At 47.1% G+C, this 22,620-nt stretch overlaps 1 protein-coding gene across 1 annotated transcript in view; it reads right to left on the reverse strand.

Moving 5' to 3' along the window:
- Window positions 1-22,620, reverse strand: part of LOC143827096 (dynein axonemal heavy chain 3-like) — a 76,985-nt gene that overhangs the window by 47,255 nt on the left and 7,110 nt on the right. Inside the window, exons 4-10 of the mRNA XM_077316341.1 lie at window positions 21,430-21,531; window positions 15,443-15,668; window positions 14,160-14,229; window positions 11,141-11,318; window positions 6,414-6,603; window positions 4,588-4,783; window positions 4,247-4,372 (exon numbers count right to left, since the gene is read on the reverse strand). Coding sequence (XP_077172456.1) covers window positions 4,247-4,372; window positions 4,588-4,783; window positions 6,414-6,603; window positions 11,141-11,318; window positions 14,160-14,229; window positions 15,443-15,668; window positions 21,430-21,531 — 1,088 coding nt within the window. The remainder of the gene's footprint in view (window positions 1-4,246; window positions 4,373-4,587; window positions 4,784-6,413; window positions 6,604-11,140; window positions 11,319-14,159; window positions 14,230-15,442; window positions 15,669-21,429; window positions 21,532-22,620) is intronic.

A 22,620-nucleotide genomic window follows, 5' to 3' on the forward strand; every position in this document is an offset into this window, starting at 1 on the left:
AATAAAACCATCCCCTAAAGTGAGACATCGAAGATGGCTTGTTTTCATAGGATGCCCTTTCTCCATAGATCAGGGGTGGGCAAACTGTGGCCCAGACCAGCTGGGCTACAGGGCGCATAAAGATGTTAAAAAGTGTAGAGGAGAGTATCGCCCCCTGAGGCCCTCTTCATGGGAGCCCAAAAGGGGCTGATAACTCCTCCCCGACCGCAAACCCTCTGTGTCCGGTTCCGGAGAAAGGAGACTAGCCACTTTAGTGCCGACCCCCTAATCCCAGCCCCGGCAAGGCGGTGTGCTAATATGTCGTGGTCGACCACATCAAATGCGGCTGACAAAAGCATGAGAAAGGTTGAACCACCTCGATCCAGCTGGCGGCAGATATCATAGAATCATAGAATCAAAGAATCATAGAATCATAGAGTTGGAAGGGGCCATACAGGCCATCTAGTCCAACCCCCTGCTCAACGCAGGATCAGCCCTAAGCATCCTAAAGTATCCGAGAAAAGTGTGCATCCAACCTTTGCTTGAAGACTGCCAGTGAGGGGGAGCTCACCACCTCCTTAGGCAGCCTATTCCACTGCTGAACTACTCTGACTGTGAAATTCCACTGCTGAACTACTCTGACTCTAGTTCCACTGCTGAATTCCACTGCTGAACTACTCTGACTCATCCATCAAGGCGACCAGCGCAGTCTCCACCCTATGGCCAGGTCGGAAGCCAGACTGGTATGGGTCAAGGGCCGAAGTTTCTTCCAAGAATGCTAGGAGCTGGAGAAAGGGGATTGGTTGCCTGGATTGATTGACAGGCAGAAGCGCAATGCGTATCTGGTGTGTTGCTCTCTTCCGCCATTTCCAGCAGCAGATGTGGAGGGTGAGACGTGTCAAAAGGCGGCAGACACAGGCAAGACAGCAAAAAGGTGAGGAGGGGCTGGGAGGCGCGATATGATTTGGCGCTATGCTGTGCAGCTGGCGTAATGCAGAATGTGCAGAAATTGCCTAGGACTGAACTACAAACGTATCTGAGGGTTCCTAACTTAGCATCTACAGCCCTGCCCACTTCTCCTGCTGTTACAGAGCCCTACAAATTGTGTTGGTTTTAAAACGGATTTAAATGTTCAACAGCAGAGGCCACTGGAGCAACGGCATTCAAAATCTTCCTTGGCTCCCATCTAGTTGCCTCAACACATTTTCGGTCAAGACTTTGAAACAAAATAGCCTCAAGCAGGATTTGCCAGGGTCCAAAGAAGAAAAGAATGGCTTTCGGAGGTCAGGTATTGATTAGGTGTTCCGTTCACAGGAAAGCTCTCTCAGGGCAAAGCTAAAAACAGTAACACCTTATTCCTCCTTTCCAATAAACACAAAGGTTTCCCCGTGTAGAAGATCAAACGGCACCAGCTAATAGTCAATTCAATCCCCCAAGCTGAATCCAATTCTGCTCTCTTAGCTAAGGCCGAATTCCTCTGTCATGAAAGACGTTTTTCAGCTCCTCTCCTGCCAACGAGTCTTTGTGTATGGGAAACAAAACAGCGGCTTTAAAAGAACCAGTATTTGGGTTTCTGAAGCAAACCGATGGCCATGCAGAAATACTGATTTAGAACTACATTTCCTGCACCTTGATCATTGCATGTATGATTCCCGTCTTATTTACAAGAGAATTCTAATCAGCCTAGTCAGGAGTGGCCAAATTGTGGCTCTTCAGATGTCCATGGACTATAATTCCCTGGCAGCAGGGGCTCATGGGTAGTCCATGGACCTCTGGAGAACCACTTACTTTGTTTATTCCATTGTCAATCCTGTTGAATTCAGATCGATTTGAACTCAATTCTTCCTCTCCCCCCCCCCCATTGAAACAGGAAAGTCTTCTGCACGTGGTTAGGGTAGTTCAGAAGGGGGGGGGGAAGCCAAGCCTCCTTCTTTCTTTTCTTGAAGGGGGGGGGGAGAGGAGCTAAGCAGGGAGCCTCTTTCTTTTCTTGGAGGGGGGGGGGAGGATTGAAGAAGGCAGAGGAGGGAGAAAAAATCCAAGACTGACAGAAGAGAAAATGCAAACTGAAATTTGGCCACCTGGGATGGAATGGCAATCTTACTGTTCGCACAAAATTGGAACTAACAGAATCGTAACATGACAGGGCAGGAGGGCTTGTGCCCTTGGTGCTAAAGCACAGCTTGGTGTTATGCCTGAACCAGCAATGTGAATTATGGGGTGAATACTATGTGCGACATGTTAAGAAAGGGCCCAGAACTGAAAAGGTACTGTTTTAAAAGCAAGATGCATCCCTTGCTTGTAAAAGAAGACCTTGCAGTAAGGTTTTCAAACCTGCCACTCAAAATAACAGACTAGAAATGCCTGTTCCTGAATAAAGATCACGTCTGGCGTTTAAAGCAGCAAGCTGAAGGGAACCTTATAAGAAACAGCATGCTCTCAAGGGAAGTACCAAATTCCCCATAACAAAACCCAGAACTGTGGTCCACCCCACTGCATCCATGGTTTCTTATTCCCTGGATATAGCTAAGAAATATAGCTCATACAGACATCTCCAGTTCTTTTGAAAAAGAAGAGCTGGGTTTTATATGGCGCTTTTCTTTACCAGGAGGCCTCTCAAAAGCGGCTTACAATCACCTTCCCGTTCCTCTCCCCACAACAGACACCCTGTGAGGACGGTGAGGCTGAGAGAGCCCTGAGATTACTGAAGAAGAAGAAGAGATGGTTCTTATATGCTGCTTTTCTCTCCCCAAAGGAGTCTCAAAGGGGCTTACAATCACCTTCCCTTTCCTCTCCCCACAACAGACACCCTGTGAGGTGGGTGAGGCTGAGAGAGCCCTGAGATTCCTGCTCAGTCAGAACAGCCTTCAGAGCTGTGGCAAGCCTAAGGTCACCCAGCTTGTTGATTGTGGGGGAGTGTGGAATCACACCTGGCTCACCAATTAGAAGTTGGCCCTCCTAACACCAAGCTGGCTCTCTTTGAGACTGAAGTGCATGAATACTTGAACTGTGCTACTTTGGGACTCCTTTATTTCTAAGCATGGGCTGAGGTGAGGCTGTGAAATACAGAATCTCCCAGCTTCAATCCCGAGCATCTCCAGTTAAAACAGTGCTTCTCAACCTTCCTAATGCCACGACCCTTTAATCCAGTTCCTCATATTGTGGGGACCCCCAACCATAAAATTAGACAAGGGTTCTTTCGCAGAAATTAAACCGAAACTGAACAATGGTGTGAAGATCCATAGTTCGTGTTTGTATATAAATGTTTTTTTTTCCGGGGTTTCTCAGTTAAGTTCTGCCTCTTGTCCCACCATGCCGATCTCGCCCTTTTCCGCAGACGGACAAACGCTCTATCTTGACCTACCCCGCAAGGCCGTTGTGTGGATGGCACCCCCCCCGGCCAAGCTGATTGCCCTGCCGTGACCCCTATGAATGGGTCGTTGGACCCCCAAAGGCAGGGGTAGTCAAATTGCGGCCCTCCAGATGTCCATGGACTACAATTCCCACGAGCCCCTGTCAGCGAATTGTAGTCCATGGAAATCAGGAGGCCCGCAGTTTGACTACCTCTGCCCAAAGGGGTCTTGACCCCCAGGTTGAGAACAACTGAGTTAAAGGATCTGGCAGAGGGTGATGTGAAAGACCTCAGCCGCTGATGCCAGTCTGAGCAGACAACACTGATTCAGTATAAAGCAGTTCTATATGTCTTTGTGTGAACAGTGGTTTTTGTCTGGGCCTGAATATCAGCTTAACCATAGCATGTCAGGATCACTGCTTGTTCCTGCCATGAATTGACATGAGTTTCTCCATGTTTGTTTACTTTGCTTTGTCTTATTCTGTTCCTGGGGCCCCATGTAACCCAAGGCCCATATATTATGCCTGCATGCCTGAAACCGAAACTATGTTGCTGCATCCTGTTATCTCAGGTAGCTGTGAATTATTTGTCTTTTGAACCTCCCGGCTGGGTCTGCCTTTTGTAACCATAACATCTTATCTTGTCCAGAGGCAACCAAGGACGTGCGAGTTGTAACACTGTGGTTTATGGCACCTGGTGCCTCCTTTCCCCCTCCCCTGGGAATTTTCAAGTTTTAGGCGGGAGAACACTATTGATAAGGGGAGGCAAATCTGACCTCAGGCAGATTTGACTTCTTTAGCTTAGGTGTATGAAGTAACTTCTCAATAAACACTTTCTTTATTAAAGAAGCTTGTTGTGAGTTCTTGCAACGCTTGACACAGCACAGGTAGCTTTGGTGGTTCATAAGGGATAACTGACCTGTTCTCGAGGACCTCGTGGGCCTCCTGGCAGTGCTTTCGGATTAATTCTTCAAATTCGCTGGGAAGCAGCGGCAAATCTCCTTCCAGTATTTCTTTGGTACGAACAAACCTCAGTTCATGAAACCTTTGGGAGAACAAAGGTATACAGCTGTGATGGGCCGAAAATAAAACAAAATGTTACACCGACTGGGCAGTGTGCCCTTCTCCAAACGTTCGTTCAAGGAGTTTTCAGAAGGCCACTTACAGGTGATTAACATCCCCTCCAAGGAAACATTCAGGGGGTTGGACTAGATGACCCCGGAGGACCATTCCAACCCTATGAGCATACGGCTTACTTACTCTGTGAACCAAAGGTGCTGCAAAGTAAGCATCATGGGATTCACTATGAAGAGGTGCTCCTGGTTCCAGCTTTTGACCTCTTGGTACACCTCGTGCCACGGGACAGGGGCACGGATCACTCTTTGAGGAAAAGGGCGGGGGGTGCTGTGGATAAAGAGCCTTTTCCTCTCCTCCGGATCCATCAATATGTAATCAACTAGGGAAAAATCACACAGAGCAGGGTAAGAATAAGTCAAAGGCCAAAAAAAATTAAAATGCTCACACAAACCTGTGTTTGGATGTAGTTGTGGTCTGTGCAATGCTGGCTGCATGTGTTCAAGAGCCACCAGGCTGAGATTTTCACACATGAAGTCACAAATGTTGACAAGTTGATAAAATGCGGTAGGGATCCTAATTCTACCAGGTGGATCGATAACTGGTTGACTAATCGTACCCAAAGGGTACTTGTAAAGGGTTCAGCATCCTCTTGGAGAAGAGTGACAACTGGAGTGCTCCAGGGATCTGGCCTGGAGCCTGTGTTGTTCAACATATTTATAAATGACTAGTTTCAAAGCCCGCTCCTGAGAACGGGCCTTGAAAGGATCCCCTCCCCTGGCCCCCGGCCAAGCAGCTTAAAGTGGCTTTGGGCTGCAGCTCACAGCCAGATCAACTGGGGCGGGTGGGGGCTGGGCATCTCATCAGCAGGCCTGGGACAGAGCTCCTTAGCAGGTAGTCAGCAGGCCGGGAGGCCCTCGTTAGCAGGCCCAGCCTAGCAGGCCAAGAGGCCCTCATTAGCAGGCCCTCCATCAGGACCCTTTGCCCAGGGCCCTCTGCCATTACCTGCTGCTGACTCCAGGCACTGAGGCATCTGAGAGCAAAGAGTCCAGGGACGGGGGGCGGGAGCTGCAGGGGCACGGCCAATCAGGCAAAGCTGTCTGCACCCTGATTGACCCTATTCCAACTTGGACAGCCGGACACGTTCCACCCCCCAGGCTGTTTCACAAAAATATAGAGAAACCATGGATAAGGACTGGATGACGGTTTAGAGGGGATACTTGTTAAATTTGCAGACAATACTAAACTGGGAGGGCTAGCAAACACAACCGCAGACAGGATGATCTTGGTAGGCTCGAGAAGTGGGCTAAGCTGAATGAAATGAAATTTCAATAGGGACAAATGTTCTGCATTTAGGTAGGAAAAACCAAACGCACCAATATAGGATGGGGAAACATTTGTCTTGGCAGTCGCATGTGCGAAAAGGATCTAGGAGTCTTAGTAGACCACACATTGAACAAGAGTCAGCAGTGGTCTAGTACCGTAATAATAAAGACGAGTCAGCAGTGTGATGGTGGCTAAAAAGGCAAATGGGATTTGGGGCTGTATCAAATGGAGTATCGTGCCCAGATCACGGGAGGTGATGCTACCGATTTGCATCTATATTTTAATACTGCTTTGAGGCCCATTATTTACTTATGCATGTTTTTAAGGAGAGCCAGTTTGCTGTAGTGCCTAATCTGGCATGCCAGGTTCGATTCTGCGCTCCCCCACATGCAGCCAGCTGGGTGACCTTGGGCTCCCCACGGCACTAATAAAACTGTTCTGACCGGGCAGTGATATCAGGGCTCTTTCAGCCTCACCCACCTCACAGGGTGTCTGTTGTGGGGAGAGGAAAGGGAAGGTGATTGGAAGCCTCTTTGAGCCTCCTTCGGGTAGAGAAAAGCGGCATATAAGAACCAACTCTTCTTCTTAAAAGCACAGCAAAAACACAGCAGACAGAGGTAACGGGGGCTCCTTGCACGTGCACACACACCCCAAAACGGAAGCCTCGCACAATCATCTCTTCTTACCAACGTTTTTCATGAGCCAGATGTGATAATCATCCTGGACCTCTTCTGTCAAGCTGCTGAGCAATGCTTCTAGGTTTGGGTCGGTGAGAAAATCACTCGAGATGTGCTCCAGAATACTTTCCATCACTTCTTTAGGCTGCGGTGCCAGCATGTCTTTCCGGACGCCTTTATGTATGTAATAACAGTATCTCTGCAAAACCCAAAGCGTCCAGAGAGAGAATGGCCAACTAGTAAGGCGGAACTAGAATAACAGGAAATTAGTTTTCTAAACTCTGGCTTGACCACTGATCCTGGGTGGTGCAGGGGGTTGGACTAGATGGCCTGTATGGCCCCTTCCAACTCTATGATTCTATGATTCGGTTCAAGGAATGCTGCAGATATATTGTGTTTAACTACATGTGTTTAACTATATATCTGCTTCCGGCTTGCTATTCTGGAATTGCTCCTCCCCCTCTTGCTGGTTTCCTGAGGCCAGACAAAGATGTGACGCTCCATTTCCGGGAGTCCAGCCCACGTGGCAGTTGCACTCTTGGCTGGTGGTGGAGAGGAAACAACGTGGCTAGGAAGGGGACAAGCCAGCATGGACTTTATTTTGCTACATCCTCCTCTGCTCTTGTTGAGAATCAACTGTCCCACAGTCCAATTACATAGAAGCGGTAAGTGTAGCACATGCAGGAGTTCGAGATCCCAGCTGGAGATCATGAGAACAGCCAATGGGGAACAAGGAATACTGCTGTCCTGCATCCAATGAAATGCCAGAGTTAACGGCCAGTGTGAGGTCTCCCTTTAGGTAAGGTGACCAGATTTTAACCTTGGTAAAGCGGGACACCATTGACCGGGGGGGTTCTTGATTAAAAATTTGGTCTATATGGAGCAACAAAAAGTTTCATAGAACGCACAGAACGCAAAATAGTATTGTAGTATATATTTTTTAATTTCAACGTAAGTACAATTTGCCAGGTGCCCCCAGATGTCCCTCCAAAAGTGGGACAATCTGGTCACCTTACCTTTAGAACCAATGAGGTGACCAGGTGGGGCTCTTGGTAGGTTTCTGAGGTGGAACACATCTTCCGGCGCGCCTCCTCAAATGGATATGAATATGGACATGAACATCATAGTCCGGCCCATGGAGCACGCCAGAAGATGTAGAGGAGGCCGAGATAGTAGAGGAGGCCGAGAAAGCCAGGGGCCTTGGCAGTGACCTGTCCCGTGCACGAGGCCTTGGCAGAGGCCATGCTGGCCCCAGGGGCCTAGCCAGTGCCTGTACGACCAGGGGGGGCTGAGGGAGCCATGGAGGCCATGCAGGCCTGAGGAGATAGTAAACAGGAAGAGGAAGGGGGAGAGAGGAAGGGAAGGCAGTGTCTGTGTGTGTGTGTTTGCTTGTGAGGGAGAGAGACTGGGAAACCAACAGGTAAGGGGGGGAACGGGTGGGGGAACGGGAGTCTCTATATGCCTGTGTATGTGTGTTTGCAGGTGAGGGAGGGAGGGGGGAGGAACCAAAGAAGAGGTTGGGAAACCAACAGGTAAGGGGAGGGGGGGGGGAGTCTGTGTTTTTGTGTATGTGTGTTTGCAAGGGAGGGAAGGACCATGTTTCGGGACCTTGACCATGTAGCCCCAGAGCAGGTATGTGTTCCACTGTGTTCCTCTGAGCATCAGGCTGTCAGTCAAATGTATTCTCAGTTCTGCCTCTTGTACCACCATGCCTAGATTTTTTAGAAATTTATTACAGTTTGCACCAGACATAAAACAGAGGAAATTATACAAAGCATCCCAGATAAAACATGATGTTAAAATACAAATACAAATGCATCTATCTATCTATCTATCTATCTATCTATCTATCTATCTATCTATCTATCTATCTATATCTATATCTATCTATATCTATCTATCTATCTATCTATCTATCTATATATCTATATCTATATCTATATCTATATCTATATCTATATCTATATCTATATCTATATCTATATCTATATCTATATCTATATCTATATATAATTAAAAGTAACTTTAAACCTTGGTAATAAAATGTATAGTGGATTATTAAAACTAGAGCAGAAATAGCTTTGAGCCTGAAACTAGATCCTCATATTTCATTTCTCATGGTGGACCCCACAAGCTCCACAAACTCCACATACTATAGAACAAAATTTAGCAACAGGCTTAGTGATCCATGCCTAGATCACACGAAAGAGCTGACTGAACTTCCCGTTGTCCCGGCTTCCTTGAACCCACGGATTCATTGGCAAGTCTCAGGCAAGCGGCTTCTGGCTACCTCATTCCCCAGCAAGGAGGGCAGCCACCAAGCCACAGCCTGTAGAAAGTCAGCGTTGTATAGCAGATGCCATGGGGAGATCCGGTTTCATATCTATGTCAAGCCATAAAGCTCATCGAGTGATCTTGGACTGGTCACTCACTTGACTCAGCCTCAATGGATGCGGATATCGACAGCCTTCAACAGATTCAGCTCTACTTAGGACTGCACTCTGGCCCTCTTTAGACGGACTGCGTACAAAAGAGGGCTGGCCGAATGGAAGAATCCAAACTAGAAAAATTCAACCATTTGGCTGGTGCAAAAATGTAATCTTTTTGGTTGTAATTATTCCAATTTATTTTAAAGGTATTGCCTTCCTATCTATGATGTACAAACAGAAACCAAAAGCGGGTTCCGGATAAACGCAACGTTTTTTCATAGAATCATAGAGTTGGAAGGGACCTCGTGGGTCATCTAGTCCAACCCCCTGCACTTTGCAGGACACTCACATGCCTATCGCTCATCTACTCCCAATCGCTCATCTAACCTGCCATCCCTTTGCCTTCACAGAATCAGCCTCTCCGTCAGATGGCTCTCCAGGCTCTGCTTAAAAATCTCCAAAGATGGAGAACCCTCCACCTCCCGAGGAAGCCTCTTCCACTGAGGAACCGCTCTGACTGTCAGGAACTTCTTCCGGATGTTGAGACGGAATTTCTTTTGAATTAATTTCATCCCATTCGTTCTGGTCCGACTCTCTGGGGCAAGAGAGAACAACTCTGCTCCATCCTCCATAGGGCAGCCTTTCAAAGACTTTCTTTTTCAATAGCCCGTTTTCAAAGTTGTTCTCTTCCTCAGTGGTTTTTATCATAGAAATCGTTCCTCAGGCTCAGTGTTTCATGGATGTTTCTTTACTGCTCTGGGTATAACAGCAAAGGATGGCTTATTATGAGACCGAAAATTGACCCACTGTAAGCAAAGGGGGAAGCAGGAGCCCATGTTAGTGGCTTTTGTTTGTAACCAGTCTCATGGACACACGGAAAAAAAATAAGAGTCCAATGGCACCTTTAAGACCAACAAAGACCTTTTTAACTCAAAAGGACTGATTAGCAGATAATTATCGTCACAAAATCATAGAGTTGGCAGGGGCTACACAGGCCATCTAGTCCAACCCCCTGCTCAACGCAGGATCAGCCCTAAGCATCCTAAAGCATCCAAGAAAAGTGTGTCTCCAACCTTTGCTTGAAGACTGCCAGTCATATGGCATCATATGACTTAATCTGGATATGATGACACAGTTTACTAATTTGCCCCAATTTGCTTTGGCCTTATATCTCCACAGTTATGATGGTTGTTCATTTCGTCTGAGGAAGAGCGTGTGCACTCGAAAACTCACGCCTTGAATTTTTTAAATTTATTTATTACTTGAATTTATATACCGCTGTTTCCATTCGAGCTCACAGTGGTTTACACAATAAAAGAAAATACAATAAAACCCCTTAAATACCCCGATTACATTGTTAAAATTATTAAACTAAAAGATGGCGGCACTAATAAATCAATTTATAAATCTTTGCTGGTCTTAAAGGTGCTTTTGGACTCTACTTTTGTTGTGCTACTTCAGACCAACACGGCCACCCACTTGAATCAATTCATGAACACACTGTCTGTGATGATCTCTTGATTGGTTTAGTCTCTCGTTTCTGATGTCCTCCTCCTTTTCCTTTGGCCACCTGTTTAGGAAGTCTGTGATGACCTCTGACCTCTACAATACGGGCATCATTTCCTGGACACAAGTCAGGATTCTAAATCACGATTGAATCCTGGTTTAGAATGCTAGATTGAGGGCAAGAAACAGAATTCTAATCTGGCACAGCACCCAAATTCAGATGTCACAACCAAGATTAAGGTGACCGGATTGTCCCACTTTTGGAGGGACATCTGGGGGCACCTGGCAGATTGTATTTATGTTGAAATTACAATACTATTTTTGCATTCTATGCGTTCTATGAAAAAATTTTTTGCTCTATATCAGGGGTAGTCAAACTGCGGCCCTCCAGATGTCCGTGGACTACAATTCCCAGGAGCCCCTGCCAGCATTTGCTGGCAGGGGCTCCTGGGAATTGTAGTCCACGGACATCTGGAGGGCCGCAGTTTGACTACCCCTGCTCTATATAGACCAAATTTTTAATCAAGAACCCTCCCCCCCCCCGGTCAATGGTGTCTTGCTTTACCAATGTTGAAATCTGATCACCTTAGATCAAAGATACCCTAAAGCAGGAAGTCTTTGCAGGTGAGGAGAACATCAACGTAAGAACTAATCCAGTTCCTTGTGAACAAATTGGAAATAGGAGGCATCCAAACCCAGTCCGACCGTCTTGGATGCAGGCTTCTAGCCTTTTTCTTTTTACCTCGTTGCAAAGGAAGTTTTAAAACGTTGCTCCGCATCTGAAAAACAGCACCGACTTACTTCAAGATCACTCTCTGTCGGGGGAGTCTCCTGTACGCTTATTTCCTCCTCATGATGGAGCATGACCACCAGTTGTTCTTCTGGAGTCAGTGGCTGTTTGTCAGAATACTGTGGCACTTTCCTTTCTGGCGTTCCATGGTGAATCTGTGATGCCTCTAGTCCTGATACTGAAGGGACCCTGAAAAGAAAGAAGACCTGTTTGTGTTGAGCTTCCGGGAAGAGGCAAGTAATAAATTCCAATAATTATAATGATAAATTATTATTATTTCAGGAGCACCGATTTTCATTTATTTTTTCCATATACATAACTGGTCACAAAGCAAATATGGAGGAACAGGAGACTACGTATCCCAAAGGATGAGAAATGAGAAAACCATGACCTTGTGTCAAGATTTTTCAAGAACAAGAAGAAGAGTTGGTACTTAGATGCTGCTTTTCTCTATCAGGAGGAGTCTCCAGGCAGCTTGCATTCGCCTTCCCTTTCCTCTCCCCACAACAGACACCCTGTGAGGGAGGTGAGGATGAGAGAGCCCTGAGGTTACTGAAGATTAATAAAAAGAGTTGGTTACACTACTCATATTTTTATTTATTCAAGGATAACATTGAAACTCTGCAACTGCTGCTTGGCTAAAAAGAAAAGGAGTCAGTTCTTACACGCCGCTTTTCTCTACCTGAAGGAGTCTCAAAGCGGCTTACAGTCGCCTTCCCTTTCCTCTCCCCACAACAGACACCCTGTGAGGTGGGTGAGGCTGAGAGAGCCCTGAGATTACTGAAGAAGAAGAAGGGTTGGTTCTTATATGCCGCTTTAATCAATCCAAAGGAGTCTCAAAGTGGCTTCCATTCGCCTTCCCTTTCCTCTCCCTACAACAGCCACCCTGTGAGGTGGGTGAGGCTGAGAGAGCCCTGAGATTACTGAAGAAGAAGAAGGGTTGGTTCTTATATGCCGCTTTACTCAATCCAAAGGAGTCTCAAAGTGGCTTCCATTCGCCTTCCCTTTCCTCTCCCCACAACAGACACCCTGTGAGGTGGGTGAGGCTGAGAGAGCCCTGAGATTCCTGCTCGGTCAGAACAGCTCTATCAGGAGTCTCAAATTGGCTTACAGTCCCCTTCCCTTTCCTCTCCCCACAACAGACACCCTGTGAGGTGGGTGAGACTGAGAGAGCCCTGAGATTCCTGCTCGGTCGGAACAGCTTTATCAGTGCTGTGGCGAGCCCAAGGTCACCCAGCTGGCTGCATGTAGAGAAGGAGCGGGGAATCAAACCTGGTTTGCCAGATTAGAAGTCGGCCCTCCTAACCAATATACCAAGCTAACTCAAGGGGTGGCTAAGAGCCAAACTACACATCACCCAGGAAATCCACCAGTGCATATCTCCCCCGTGGCGCTTATGAGGGCTGAACTGGGATTACCATCTATAAGGGTGCCGATTAACCTAATCACCCTGAAATTTTGGCTGAAATGCACACAAAAGGACTTGGATTCTCCTAGCTGCCAGAGCTTAAAGTTAACTTTTGACAGCGACAGAAACTTATGCAGTGTGTATAAACAGTGTTGCCTTGCGGCATTCTATGCTAGATGGTCTAAGATGCAGTACTAGAAGGTGGTTCAATCGCTCATTCTACAGCAGACCCTCTATTCAAACGTTTTAAGAAAACTCACAACAGATCCTCATACCTGGAGAGTTTAGATTTCAGTGCTTCCCTAAAGCAGTACACAGTGGTTGCTTCTCCCACCTCCCCTTGTCTGAATGCACTTGTATACGTGAGACTAAGGACGGGATTGTTGTGCCACAGTAGGCACAGTTTCTATGGCAGATGCCCACATACTACGAGGGATAAGCGTTGTGCTTTTCAGGTCTATGTACACTGAATTCCATACACTTTGCAGCCTGTTCAACAATCACACCCCCAGATCAATGTCTGGCGTGACTAGATAGCAAAATGTTTTTTAAAAAATATAAAGTTAAATGTTGCCAACCCACTTGAAGTCCCATGTTGTTTTCCGATATGGCTCTCTTTATTCCGTGGGCGAATAAGCTAAGTGTGATATTCTCTGGCATCTTGGTCACACTTGCCGAGTGGCAGGATTTGAGCCCAGAAAATGTGTTTTTCTGCTCTTTTTCTTCTAAACCAGACTGCATTTTGGCTGTGGATTCTCAGACTAAAGAAGAGTATTTTCACAGAATCACAGAATCATAGTTGGAAGGGGCCATAGAGGCCATCTAGTCCAACCCCCTGCTCAACGCAGGATCAGCCCTAAGCATCCTAAAGCATCCAATAAAAGTGTGTATCCAACCTTTGCTTGAAGACTTCCAGTGAGGGGGAGCTCACCATCTCCTTAGGCAGCCTATTCCACTGCTGAACTACTCTGACTGTGAAAATGTTTTTCCTGATATCTAGCCTATATCGTTGTACTTCAAGTTTAAACCCATTACTGCGTGTCCTTTCCTCTGCAGCCAACGGGAACAGCCTCCTGCCCTCCTCCAAGTGACAACCTTTCAAAGAGGGCTATCATGTCCCCTCTCAACCTCCTTTTCTCCAGGCTGAACATTCCCAAGTCCCTCAACCTATCTTCATAGGGCTTGGTCCCTTGGCCCCAGATCATCTTCGTCGCTCTCCTCTGTACCCTTTCAATTTTATCGACGTCCTTCTTGAAGTGAGGCCTCCAGAACTGCACACAGTACTCCAAGTGTGGTCTGACCAGTGCCGTATACAATGGGACTATGACACATTTTATGTGTTGCAGGCTGTCTGCCAGCTTCTTCTTTCTCCTTTTTCTTAGTTTGGCATTTCATGTCACAGCTTTCTACCTACAACACCTGGCCTAGAGCCAGGTTTGCGTCTAGTGGTACCTTTAAGACCAATAAACTGGATATAAGCGTTCATGGGCACGCACACAAAAGTTTATCCCCAGAACTAAACTTTGCTGGTCTACAAGGTGCCACTGGACTCAGAATTTGTTCTGCTGCGATCCACCTGAACATTGGCCGTATTAATTCGGAGCTGATAAACTGAATGATACCTGTCAAATTCATGAGCACTTGGCAGCAACAATTTCTGCTTCTTCTCAGAAGGAACATATTCTTTTGGAGCTACGAGACTCAGTCAAGGGGGGAAAACAGATGGGAGAAACAAGACAGACATTTTATTTATTTCCTTCATTTATACCTCATCTTTCTCTATCGGGACCCAAGGTGGCATACGGCATTCTCCTCCACAACTGACTCAAAGGCTGAATTTGCTGCACTGAGGATTTATTCCAATCCCCGGTCGATTCAATCCCTGCCATCTACACTGAATGCGATTTTTGTTTTGATTTTGGCGATTTTAATTTTCCCTCTGCAACAAGCAGGATTGATCCGGAGTGACCCTACCTTTCCCCCGCAATATCCAGGAGTGCATATAACCCTCAATATTTGAAAAATTGGCATGAGTAAAGGGGAAGCTCTCTGCTTTTCCCCCAACTAACTGGCTGCCTGTAGCCTCCAATGCTGTAGGAAAGCCCTGATTGGCCAGGACGTCAGTTCCAAGGCTTCCTTGTTCTCAGGTTGCAAGCCTTCCCTTATAAAGAGGAAGCCCTAACTTCTCTCGGCAGAGACTTGCCTCTTGGATTTATTCCCCCTCCTCTGCTGTCTCCAATCCTCTCCCCCCACTTTCAAGAAAAAGCCTCCTGTTGCGCTTGGCTCCACCCCCTCTTCTGAGCTTCCCTAATCACGTGCAGAACACTTTTCTGTTTCAATGGGGAGGGGAGGGAATAGAGGAAGACCCCAGTTCGAACTGAATTCAGCAGGATCCACAACAGAATAAACAAAGCAAGTGCAGAATCAACCAGCTGCTGCCTCGGGGGCTGCCTTTGGTGCTCTCTGGCGGCCGCCATGGCTGGGGCTCCCCCTTGGCGTGGCACTGCGCAGCTGCTGCTTGCAGCACCCCCCAGAGGGTGGTGGGAAGTCAGGGGCGTCGGCAGAGAAGCAAGTGGAGCAGGGGCTCAGGCGGTGGCAATGTCCCTTGGCAAAAGACTGCCCCCTCCCCCAGACCTCAGTAAGATTGTCAAACGGTCCCCGGTGATAAAAAGATTGGGGACCCCTGGTCTAGTTAACAGCATCATGCCTTGCAAAAAAGCACTAAGGGTTCCAGAAAAAAGGAACCAAGAAATAATCAACTGGTAACCTCTGGGTACCCAAAGCCTTTGTGCTTTCCCTCTCCAATCACTCCACTCTGTCGTAACAATGGAGCTCGAAAGCCTTTGCTAGCTAAAATGCAGGAATATTTGAGAATATGTCAGACATGAGTCTGTTTGTAGGATACATGGAGATTCTGCCCTCTGTTTAGTTGACCCCGAGGGCCGTTTTGGCTTTATGATCGACGGGATCCTCTGTAGGTCTTTCATCTTCAAGTCACGGGCCGTGAGGGTGTAATTGTTGGCGATGGAGTCACTAGGGCTTCGGAAATAGCGCTGCTCTTTAAATGGAGCCGCCAATGTCCAGGACGCTCTCTGCATCAGAGAAGGGTAATAGCTGCTCTTTTGGATCAGCTGAAAGACACAACAAAGTCTGGTGATTCTCTTGGCTGAGGAGCTTCTCAATTTACATTCTCATATAACTCACAACCATTATGCATTACCCAGGGGTAGTCAACCTGTGGTCCTCCAGAGGCCCATGGACTACAATTCCCACAAGCCCAGCACTCAGAAGAGCCACAGGGGTCATGTCAAAGAGACACATGTGGTTCCCCAGCTACTGTGAGCAGCACTGGATTAGAGTGTTCTACTAGAACCTGAGGAAACTGCGGTTAAATCCCCACTCTGCCATGAAGCTCATTGGGTGACCTTGGACCAACCGCACTCTCTCCTTCACAGGGTTGCTGTGAGGATAAAACGAGGTAGGACACATATGCTGTCCTGAGCTGCTTGGGAAACCAGGAGAAGAATGGACTCGCTAGACAGAAATGAGTTCCCCCTGGAATCGGACAATGCCCTGTTTATATATTTCCACATTTCATAAAGACTCATGCTCAGGCATGACTTTGCTACAGATTTCTGCTCCTGCAGGCTCCCCAATCATGCTACCAACATGGTCAATAGTATATCTCACACCCATGCACCCCAAAAATCTATCTTCAGCCCTATGCACCATGACCTCAAGACAGTTCTCTTACAGTTTCTTTCCATAGTAATGTCAGTAATGTGGAAGGAAAGACATGGTGTGTCCAAAGGTAAACTGGTTCCAATGGGGCAGATGGCAAAGGCAAGACAAAAACCCTTACAATCGATCAAAATATTCCTCGAGAATTCTTCCCAATTAAGCCAGCAATTTCATACTCAAGGGAAGAAGCTGGGGAAATTGGCTCACCCCAATTTACAGTAGCACGACGACAGCCAAAATCCATTCCATTGTGGAACCTCCTGAGAAGCAGAGTATTAAAACACAAAGCGATATGTCTTGGTTGTTAGAAAGGCAACATGGAGAAGGCCTTTTTCCTATCGTCTACCAGAAGCTTTAGCCCAAAACGATAATAAAAAGCTCAACTGATTTCTGGGGAGGGAGGGGGGGAGAGCTGATAAGTCATTATAGGCCCAGCAATGGATTTTGGCCTCCTGATTGACAGGGCTCATCTTATCAGTAAGGAAACAGGCAGCAAATCCCTATTGCGGGGCTGTTTGAGAGACGTTTCTCTAAGCGCATGGTGTGGGTCTCTCTTCTGTTCTGCTCAGACGACACTGATAACTATGCCCATCGTCTTGGCAAGTGAAAGGGGAGGGGGGGTGTTGTTCCAGCCGCGGAACTAGCTTCGGCAACAAGGTCTCTGCCACATTTAATAGTAAATGAGTCCCCAGGAGACACGGGGTCAGGGAAGAAGAAGCCTTTTGAAAAATGGATGAGACCATTTCAAGGACAGAGCCGGAAACCTCTAGGCCCCTGCAAACAGTAGCAGTGGGCATAAAAGAACAAAAATTGTCACTTGCAGGGAGGCTTCCACGGATGGGTGGAGAAGGATGGGGCCAGCAGCTAGTCTCTTTTAAATATTTATTTTTACAACTGGGGGAAGCATCCGCCATTAATGACTAACGTGGGCAGTTTTATTTCTCCAATGCTTTTGTGAGCCATGACCAAACTCAAAAGGGCTGATTGGCTTCCGCAAAATATGGCTTAATTTGGATATTTTGACACAGTTTACTAATGTGCCACAATTTGCTTCGGCCTTATATCTCCACAGTTATGATGGTTGAAGAGCCTGAAGAGTGCCTTGAGTAAATCTTTGTTGGTCTTAAAGGTGCTGTTGTGGTTGTTAGGTGCGAAGTCGTGTCCGACCCATCGCGACCCCCTGGACAACGATCCTCCAGGCCTTCCTGTCCTCTCCCATTCCCCGGAGTCCATTTAGGTTTGCACCGACTGCTTCAGTGACTCCATCCAGCCACCTCATTCTCTGTCGTCCCCTTCTTCTTTTGCCCTCGATCGCTCCCAGCATCAGGCTCTTCTCCAGGGAGTCCTTCCTTCTCATGAGGGGGCCAAAGTATTTGAGTTTCATCTTCAGGATCTGGCCTTCTAAGGAGCAGTCAGGGCTGATCTCCTCTAGGACTGACCGGTTTGTTCGCCTTGCAGTCCAAAGGTGGCACTGGACTCTGATTTTTGTTGTGACACTTATCACTGTTTTAGAAATTCTCCCCGCTAGGTGAGGCAGCATCTCGGCTCCAGTAGCACGCAGACACGTCATACAGAAGGAAGGCTCAAAGGGAAGATGGGAAAACCGAAACTAAAGAGGAACTTGGCAGAGGAAAGGGCATCTTAGGGTCTTAGGAAAGGGTCTCTTAGCTGTTTCATTTCTCTTCAGTTGATTCACCAGTTAGCCATTACGTTAAAAGTTCAGTCCTCTTTGTGGGCACATTGGTATGCTGGAGTGGAAATCTTTCTTCAAAGGAAACATATCGTGTCCAGATCTGGGTGCTGCAGATCAAGACGGATATCGACAAGTCAGAAAAGGCAGCTAGGATGGCTGCGGGGCTGGGATCCTTGCCTTACGAGGAGAGGCTGCGTCTCTTGGAGAAGAGGAGGGCAAAGGGAGATGGATCCTTGCGTAAAAGGTTGACATGTTGAAAAAGGGGCCAACTGGTCTGCTGCGGGACTCTGAGCAACGGATTCAAATTACAGGAAAGGAGTTTCTGCTTAAATATCAGAAAGCGTTTTCTGAGGGTGAGGGCTGTTCACAATATGCTGCCTCGGAGGGTGGTGAGGTCTCCTTCGTTGGAAGTTTGCAGAAGGAGGTTGGATGAGCTGCTGTCAACAGTGTGTGGTTTTTAAGGCCCCGAGGTGGGGAGCTGGACTGGATAGCCTCTTGCGGTCTCTTTTAGCTCTGCGTGATTCGGATTCGGAAATACGTGGAGATTAGAAGGGGTGGAGCGTGAGAGAGAAAAGAGTTGGGGAGGGACTTAAATATAATGCCCTAGATTCCACCTCTCAAAGAGGTTTCTTTCTTCAGGGGATATTTTTCACCAGGAGATCAAGTGTCATCCTAGGGACGCTCCTGCCACCAACCCATCCTTGACGGAGGTAGTAGATTTACGCTCAAGTTCTCGTGGCATCTCTCTCCTTCCTTTTTGGTTGTTAAAAACCCTCTGAAAGATAACGATGGCTAAGGCGTCTAAAAGGGGAACATTTCTAAGTAGTTCGTTGATCCTTCTCCCTTCCCCAAGTTCTTTTCTAAGCAGCTCAGCCTCCGTCGATCAGGGGGAGAGTTTGTTTTAATTCTCAGCTGCTTATTCCCAGTGCATCTTTTAACTTTTACCCCTCAATGAGAAAAGCAGCCCTTAGCTCCGCCTGAAGCTGTCTGCAAGGCCCCATAACAGAAGGTTGACAGAACTAGTACACATAGTGGAAATTCCTGCCCAGAACCACTAACAGTGCCACAGCTCTCCCTCTAAGCCAGAGGTAGTCAACCTGTGGTCCTCCAGATGTCCATGGACTACAATTCCCAGGAGCCCCTGCCAGCGTTCGCTGGCAGGGGCTCATGGGAATTGTAGTCCATGGACATCTGGAGGACCACAGGTTGACTACCCCTGCTCTAAGCCATCCTCCATCCTGTCCGGATCCAGCCCAAACACTGCATGACAATAAATGGCCTATGTTCCCCAGCTCTGGGGGGGCCTGTGGGTGGCCGAGGTTCCTGGAGTCCACCCCCGGTGGTTCGGCACTCTGGTTCTTCCCTCCTGTGCAAGTAGGAACAAAACAAGAGCAGCGGATTCGCGTGCAGAATCCGGTTTAGCGGCCCTCCCTTCACTTTTGCAGCCGAGGTAGAGCAACACAGCCTTTGGGAGACTTGCAGATATGCTGGGAGATGAGGGGGAGGGTGCTGCTGCCTCTCAGAGCCCTGATCCCCTTGAACAAAGGCTTGCCTGGACAAACTCCTGGATTGTAATCACTGCCTGCGCCGTCTTCCGGTAACGGGTGCTGGAGGTGATGTCCCTGCTGAAGCAATTCTGGCCTTCCACGGTGCCATTCCAAGGCTGGAAAACTCATTTCTTTTTTGTCCATCCCTCGATCTTGTCTTGTACAGCCACTGATTTTCAGCGGTTCTTTGATTTGAACCTGCTTCTCCATTCTTAGTGTGATGCTATAACACTGGCTAATTAATTATGAGGCTACAGAGCTGCCTAGGGACCCATCAGAAGGATGTGATAGCCTCCCTGTTGTGCATCTGTCTGCAGATAAAAAAGACTGGTTGTGATCCTGGAAAAGACGACGGGAAGCTGAGAGAGACTGATGGGAGCTGGCAGAAATGCCTGGAAAGCACAAGATCTTTCTCTCTCCTCTCCCCGGGAGTCTGACGTGGACAAGTCGAGCTGCTGTCCAGCACAGGTGACTTTTTGCAGTGCTTTACTCATAAATATGGCAAGTACCAGAGACATTTCCTAAATTTCAAGTGCTCTCTTCTCTTAGGGAAGTGTGTCCTTGGACCCAGAGAAGCGGGGAACATGGAAGGGTCGTTTATCATCAATCTCACTCTGAATTGAATATTTGCTGTCAAAACATACTTTTGTAATGAGGACTTTCCTGTTGTTTTCCTTGGAAATCTGATCGGCAATCCCACCCTGCCTTTTTTTTCTGCAGAATACCCCTTGATTCAAATCAACTCTTCTCAACTCTTTTACCATTGAGAAACCCCTGAGACATCCTTCAGGCTTTGAAAAAAAAACCCAAAGTGGCATGATTGTGCAGAACATGGTTGGGAAGCAGAGCTGCGGACACATCCACCCACAGTCCCTCCCCTTCCCACCCCCTCCAGGCCAATCGTTGGCCATGGGGGGCGGAGTCAGGCCAACATGCTCTACGCAGGCCTTCCCGTATCCTTGACCTGGAAACTGCAATTGGTGCAGAACGCAGCGGCCAGGACTCTCACCAACACACCGTAGAGATCTCACATCCGGCCTGTACTTCAACAACTCAGCTGGCTTCCAATTGAATTCCGGATCAGGCTTAAGGTTTCGGTTCTTACCTTCAAGGCCATATGCAGTCTGGGCCCAATGTGTCTGAGAGACCGTCTCTCTGCCTACACCCCCAAAAGAGCATTACGCTCCGCCACTGCCAACTGGCTGGTGATCCCTGGCCCCAAACAAGCACGTCGGTCCTCAACGAGGGCCAGAGCTTTTTCTGTCCTTGCCCCCACCTGGTGGAACGAGCTGCCTGAACCCCCACAATTTCACAGGGCCTGCAAATGGGAGCTCCTCCACCAGGTATTTGCCTGAGACCAACCAAACCCAAATAACATCCACAGGTCCCCCTCAGACATCCCCTCCATGGCCTGAACCAGCCTGACCTCTCTGGGGGCCTTAGCTAAGTTACTGTTCCTGTTATATTGTTGTTGCTTAAGATCACTGAAATTGTGTTATTCAGAACCACTGTTTAGATTATTGTTGTTGTATTGGACTACGTTATACGTTAGGTCGTTCCATGTATCCCCCCCCCCCCCGTGATGTTATCTGTGAACTGCCCTGAGCCATATGGAAGGGCGGTATAAAAATATAATAAATAAACAAACAAATTTTTAAAAATCACAATAAAAATCACAATAAAAATCACAATAAAACTAAAAATAAAAATCACAATAAGTGTTTAACAATTAAAAAAATGTATACAAAGTTAACTAACTCCCATCCATTCAGGAAACCCTTCCAGGGCCATCAAGAAACCGCAGGGTCTCATGAAACCCTGGCTGAGAAAGCCTCATTTAAATAGACAACTCCGTCCAGAAGGTGTTTAAGCAGCCTCAGCCCCATGGGAAACGAACCAGCTTGCACATACCTGATACAGTTCGGAAGGATCTTCAGAGGCTATGCCAGGCAAAGGGGGTAACTCTGGTATTCCTTTGGAGTGGCTCATATTGTAAATAGAATCATTTTGTGCCTGGAAATAAGAAAAGGGAATGTTTGTTAAAAGCTTGTTGGATTAGCCAGACATACCAAAGCACCAGCAGAGTTTGTCACTGGATAGTTTGTCACAGTTTGTGACAAAGCGCCAGCGGAGTTTGTCACAGAAGTCATATGAGTACACACTTAAAAAAAAAATCTATTCCACTTAGTAAATTGCATTAACTATCTCCAGAATACAGGAATACCTTGGAAGGGCCAAAACCAGGTGAGCCAAGAAGCTCCGGAACTATTCGGAATATTGCCTAACAAATTACCCCAAATTTTGGAAGAGATATTTGAATATATGGTGACAGCAGCTAGAATTCTCCACACAGCAAAATGGAAATCAGATGTCTGTCCAAGCTAAGAAGCTAAGAAGAATGGGAAAGTAAACTTGTCAATTCTGCAGTAATGCTTATTTGCAAAACAGATCGATTTCGAAATCTGAAGAGATGGATCTTTGATTATGTGAGCAGGAGACAAAGTTAGAATGGGAAACAATCTAAAAACTGTACATAAAAGTATTGCAGTGCATATAAACGATTACAATGTTTATGTGCACTGAGAATAAGTTGTGAATATAAAAATATAAGGAATTGGATTTTGAACGAAATTGTATTTTGTTTCTGTTGCGAGATACATAATAGATTTGCTTTTGGACGGGTATATTGAGAGCTATAGCCAGTTTTTCAAAATGATGAGATATGTAGAATAGGGTGTAGTAATGAGGAGATTAATAATATAGAGCAGGGTAGTCAACCTGTGGTCCTCCAGATGTCCATGGACTACAATTCCCATGAGCCCCCGCCAGCATTCGCTGGCAGGGGCTCATAGGAATTGTAGTCCATGGACATCTGGAGGACCACAGGTTGACTACCCTGATATAGAGTACATCAGTTGTGAAGTCTGAAATATTGAGTGTTTGAGGTAGAGACTGTTGTATTTTATGGAGACTGTCTTATAGATTGTAATAAAGAGGAGGATGGGGAGAGGTTTTTCCTGTTAAAAGAGAGAGAGAGAGAGAGAGAAATTTTAGTGGAGTGAAAATGACACAGATTTTCTCTTTGGAGTACACCCCTCACCC

The sequence above is a fragment of the Paroedura picta genome, chromosome 17 (assembly GCF_049243985.1).
Source record: "Paroedura picta isolate Pp20150507F chromosome 17, Ppicta_v3.0, whole genome shotgun sequence".
NCBI classification, from domain to species: domain Eukaryota; kingdom Metazoa; phylum Chordata; class Lepidosauria; order Squamata; family Gekkonidae; genus Paroedura; species Paroedura picta.